The sequence below is a fragment of the Chaetodon trifascialis genome, chromosome 12 (assembly GCF_039877785.1).
Source record: "Chaetodon trifascialis isolate fChaTrf1 chromosome 12, fChaTrf1.hap1, whole genome shotgun sequence".
In the NCBI taxonomy this organism is placed as follows: Eukaryota; Metazoa; Chordata; class Actinopteri; order Chaetodontiformes; family Chaetodontidae; genus Chaetodon; species Chaetodon trifascialis.
Window position 1 is genome coordinate 4,373,258 of NC_092067.1, and position 5,115 is coordinate 4,378,372.

Below are 5,115 nucleotides of genomic sequence, written 5' to 3' on the forward strand. Positions count from 1 at the left end.
AGAACCTGCTGACTCACTTCACCTACCTGCCTGCTCTTTGTCTGGACCTGCTAGGAATGTCTCCCTGTGAACATCAATTTCTGTGACAATAAATCCTTTTTACTGTTCAAATCCTCCAGTGTCTATGTTCTGCATTTGGAGTTCTGCCAATCTGGCCAATATGGACTGCACAGACACAGACTCTGAGAATATTCAAATCTGGAAATAACTCCAACTCCTTCAACTAACCCAAGAGATCTCTTGTTTATCCTCCAGCTGAGTTCCCAGACTCCCACTGCCAGCTTGGCCCCCAAGGTCAACACACCACCGTCTCACTAACCTCTCCGCGAATCGCATGCTTTGGACCCTGACGCATTTGATGGGCATCTGGACAAATACAGAAGTTTTCTTCTTATGGCCACTTTGTTTTTTTTCTCAGCAGCCGCTGACATTCTTCACTGATCCCTCAAAGGTACAATACATGTTGGGATTCCTAAAGCTTCAGAAGCATAATTCATAATCAGTTTATCTCCCAGGTCCAGTTTTTGATCACCTGATTCATGGTGGAAATTTAGTAAAACTGCTGCAGGGATACCAGAGTGCAGCCAATAACTCAGTTGAGTTGCGCAGTCTTGCTGCCAATACGAGTTGAAATTATAATGCTCTCCAGGGGATTTTCTGGAATAAATGAACATCTGAAGCATGAATTTGCCATCCAGGGTGAACCTGTCAATTTTGGTGCTCTTGTTTCTGTAGCTATCTGAGTGGCTGCTCAGCTGTGTGAATGCTGCAATGAAGGTTGATAGAGTATTTGTGATGGCTGTGTCTCAGGCTCATGTGATCCCACACTACCGCTGAATGTAGACATAATCAGTGCTGATATTATCATCATAAATACATTTTAACCCAATTTTGAGAATTTCACCAAAAGAAAACAAATTACTTTTATAGAAACATTTACATTCATTACTGTTATTTGTTAAGTTGGTTCAGTCAAGATGAGGAATAGGTGGTGGCAATTCCCCAGTCAGGGGTGATTATGCCATTGCAGAGGAAGAGGGCGAAACAAGATGACGAAATGAAATGAGCATCAGTCAAACCCAAAATGGTGAAAAACAACGTAGAAACATGTTAGCAATATGACATTTATGTTTATTTAGTGTATTGATGTGAGGAGCGTTACAGTTTCATCACTCCACACAGATCTGACATTTTCATCAGCGTGTGTGAAAACTTGTTTTTCCCTTACAGGTGTTCAACTTGAAAATGCAAGATGTGGATGGAAACACACCGTTTGGGAGACAAGATCAGCCCTCACCAGGTGCGCTTTCCATATAGCAGCGTGAATTCTGAGTGTCATATGAAAAAGCAAGATGGTTTAACCTCTCAGATCTGTCAGGCAAAGAGAAGTGTGACATTCTGGATGATTAACCTCTTCAGTACGGTGCCCCCTGTACAGGGGGAAACCTGGGATGTGTACGCACGTCGATGATCGAAGGTCACACTCACGAGCACCAATCCTAACTTGTAGCATACCAGAATAAGGGGAGAAACTCAGCTAAAAGCCTCTACCAAGCATTGCCACCAAAACAAAACTTAATTCATACTGCAATAAATTATATGGGCATATAAGGAAAACACGAAAACAGTGTACTGTACGTCCAGTTTAGAGCGTCTGCTGGGCTACTGACTACTGTAAGTGTGCAGTTAGTTTCACTTCTCCGTGTCGTTCACAAGTGAATAGGCAGAGCGCTTACAGAGGCTCACAGACGACCTTGCTAAGCAGGCCGAGATAACGGTACTCCGCTCAGACGAGCGCCTGTGGGAACGCCTCCGTAAAACTGCTCAGGTTCATTATTTTGGCATGTACTTTTACACAATTACTCATCAAATAATGTTTTTGGTTTTTTTTAATGAATAATTTCTACTGTGTTCAAGTTGAATTTACTCTGACATAGTAACATATATTTTGATTCTGACACTTCTGTAGTAATCTCACAGGTCTTAGCTCTCTTTGAGACCAAGATTATTCATACAGCCCTTGTAGTTGTGAGACAGACAAAATAGGCCTGGTTCTTAAAGTCCTCTTTGGATCTACTGTGGCCATAATGCATAAATAGTGAAAAAGAAAGATAGGAGAAGCAGTAGAGCACCATCAGTGACCCATATACCTCAAACACACCAGCCAGTCAAAGAAAAGACAAAGAAAAGTTAAAAAAGAGCTTGAGTATACAATAAAAGTATGACATCAAGACAGAGGGAGGAGGGACCTCAGTAGATGAGATGTGAGAAAACATGAGCTGTAGTGTGGAGGAGGCAACGAGTGTGGAGAGTGATAAAAGAGCTGTGTGATGAGAGTTCTTGCCAGAAAACTGTCAGAGCTCTGCAGCTTCTCCTCTCTGATGATGGAGACAATGGAAGGAGTTGAGCTCTGCTTTCCACAGCTGAATACCTCCTGCAAGAAACCAACACAGCCTCACACTGAAGCCATGCTGATTTACATTCTGCTTTCCACTATCTCTCTGTTCACTGTGGCTCTTAATCTGCTGGTCATCATCTCCATCTCCCACTTCAGGCAGTTATAATAATCTCAAATGTTATTTATATAACAATGAATTACATAGTTTTGTTCTAGTGTATAAGTTTGTACACTAAAGACAAAAGAGCAAAACTGTAGTTATTTGACAACAGTTTACAGTGTGTAAACATTTTTTTTCATTGCCATTTCCCTCTTGAATTTGTATACACTGCTGCATTACTTGATGTAAAGAAACTAATGAATTTACTTATGGCTATATGATTTCAATATGTATAGTGATGGCATTCTCCTTCTCCAGGCAGCTCCATACACCCACTAACCTCCTACTCCTCTCTCTGGCTGTCTCAGACCTCCTTGTGGGCCTCCTGCTGATGCCAGTTGAAATCATCTACATAGAGACTTGCTGGTTTCTTGGTGACATTCTGTGCACTCTGTATTATGTTGTAGACTACATCATTACCTCTGCCTCAGTAGCCAACATGGTGCTCATATCAATTGACCGCTACATAGCTATTTGTGACCCTCTACATTACTCCACCAAAGTCACGAAGAGAAGAGCACAAATTTGTGTTTGTTTGTGTTGGGTTTGTTCTGTTTTCTTTAGGATTCTTCTTTTAAATGATCACCTGGAACAACCAGGTAGGTCTAACTCCTGTTTTGGAGAGTGTGTGGTTGTAATCAGTTACATTGCAGGAGTCATTGACCTTATTTTCAACTTTATCATACCCATTACCATCATTGTAATTCTGTATATGAGAGTATTTGTGGTGGCTGTGTCTCAGGCTCGTGCCATGCGGTCTCATATTGCAGCTGTAACAGGCCAACATTCAGGGGCAGTAACTGTGAAAAGAATGGAGATGAAAGCAGCTAGGACGCTTGGTATTGTTGTAGTTGTATTTTTGTTTTGTTTCTGTCCATACTATTACCCGACTCTGGCAGGTGAAGACACGTCAATTGATGCTTCATCTGCAGCTTTTGAGATCTGGCTGGCTCATTTTAATTCCTGTTTGAACCCTGTCATCTATGCCTTTTTCTACCCCTGGTTCAGAGAATCTGTAAGACTCATCCTGACACTTCAGATATTCAAGTCTGGATCCTGTGATGCTAAAATGCTATACTGACATGCAGAGGTGTTTACACTTTGTCTGTAAGCTGAGATGTTCTTTATGAAAGGAGAAATACTTCATGAAACCTTGTATACTCCACGTGTATATACATTAAAAGCTTGATTAATCTTGGTCTGTAAAAAGCATTCTCCTTAACTTTCACCACGGACATCCAGATACACACACTGAAGTTTACTGAGGAAACTCAACAGATCATTTACAGTAGTTTAATATACTTTAATAATAAGTGCTGAAATAATATATAATACAATCATATGTAAACTGAATCTTCAATCTGAGATCAAAAAGGATTATTTTATTTGTATGTCATTTGTAATAATGATGTTATAGTAGCCAGAAGCATACAGTAATATTAAACTTGTTGTTGGTATTGTTGACCTATTAGTTCCACACATTCAGTTTAAAGAAATGAAATGTTCATGAGTATTTTCTGCTTAAAACAGAAGCCTGGGGTGCCAGGGTAGCTCACCTGGTAGTGATGTGCGGATGAATTGACTGAAAATATCGATACCTTGGATACCAGATCTGTGTGCTCTAAAATCGATTCTCAGATCAAAATATCGATACTTTTGATACTTCAGTCATTTGAGGTAATGTATAGCATTAACAGGAACACAGTGGAAAGTAACTAAACTATTGAGTTTTTGTCTAAAAGACACGCGATTGGTGGGAACTACTTTTTCTTCCGCCTGGGTAAGAGCGTAATGGGGAAGCGCAGCAGCACACTACTCAGTCAGTCAGTCAGTCAGTCATTACGTCTCAGGTTGTAGACAATATGGCTCAGCGGACTTGCAGTCACGTTTGGAGTTATTTCAGCTCCACAGACAGCCAAGTCACGCGATATCTGTGGAAAAACAGTAAGGAGTTGTGACAACACAGCAAACGTTGTGAAACACCTCAGGTTAAACCACAACACAGAATACGAGGCATTTCTGGTGAGGCGGACAGAGGAGGAGAGCCTAGTGTCAGGTGCTGCTGCTAGGGCAAGACAGACGTCTCTGGCGGAGTCCTTCGGTGCTGCAGGCAGGCACTATCCAGGTACAGAGGAAGAAAATGTGGAGCTTTAAGCGGCGCTAAGCACTGTTGCTGTTGGAGTTGTTCAAATTAATAAATATGGTTATGAAATAAGTAACAAAATAAATACATGCTTCAACAAATAACTGCATGAGTTCAGCATGGAGTAATAATATGTTTATCACTGAGATAATCTCACATACGCAAAAAAGCCTAGATTTATTCAGGTATGATTTCCTAAAGAATAGATCATTTGAAGTGAATTTCAGAGACTAGATGTGATTAAATTATACAGAGCAATTGTGAAACAGCCATGGTGAACTTATATATACCAGAAAAGATAAAAAAAATAACATTTTATCTGAAAAATATATCTGTTAATATTCACAGTCTAATTTGGTATTTGGTATTGACAAACTTGTGCAATTATTGTGGCATTCATTTAAATATTTTACT

General features: G+C 40.3%; 1 protein-coding gene across 1 annotated transcript; it reads left to right on the plus strand.

Annotated features, from left to right (window-relative positions):
• Positions 1–2,384: 2,384 nt before the first annotated feature.
• On the plus strand, positions 2,385–3,639 carry LOC139340606 (trace amine-associated receptor 13c-like). Its single transcript, XM_070976518.1, has 2 exons — positions 2,385–2,554; positions 2,817–3,639. The coding sequence occupies exons 1-2, from the start codon at positions 2,385–2,387 to the stop codon at positions 3,637–3,639; spliced, it is 993 nt and encodes a 330-aa protein (XP_070832619.1).
• Positions 3,640–5,115: the final 1,476 nt, after the last annotated feature.

What these genes read in the sequence shown, in the direction of transcription:
- LOC139340606 (XM_070976518.1), top strand. Translation starts at nt 2,385, where the DNA reads ATGGAGACAATGGAAGGAGTTGAGCTCTGCTTTCCACAGCTGAATACC. An exon ending in ATCTCCATCTCCCACTTCAG is followed by an intron (nt 2,555 to 2,816) that starts GCAGTTATAATA and finishes CTCCTTCTCCAG; the next exon opens with GCAGCTCCATACACCCACTA.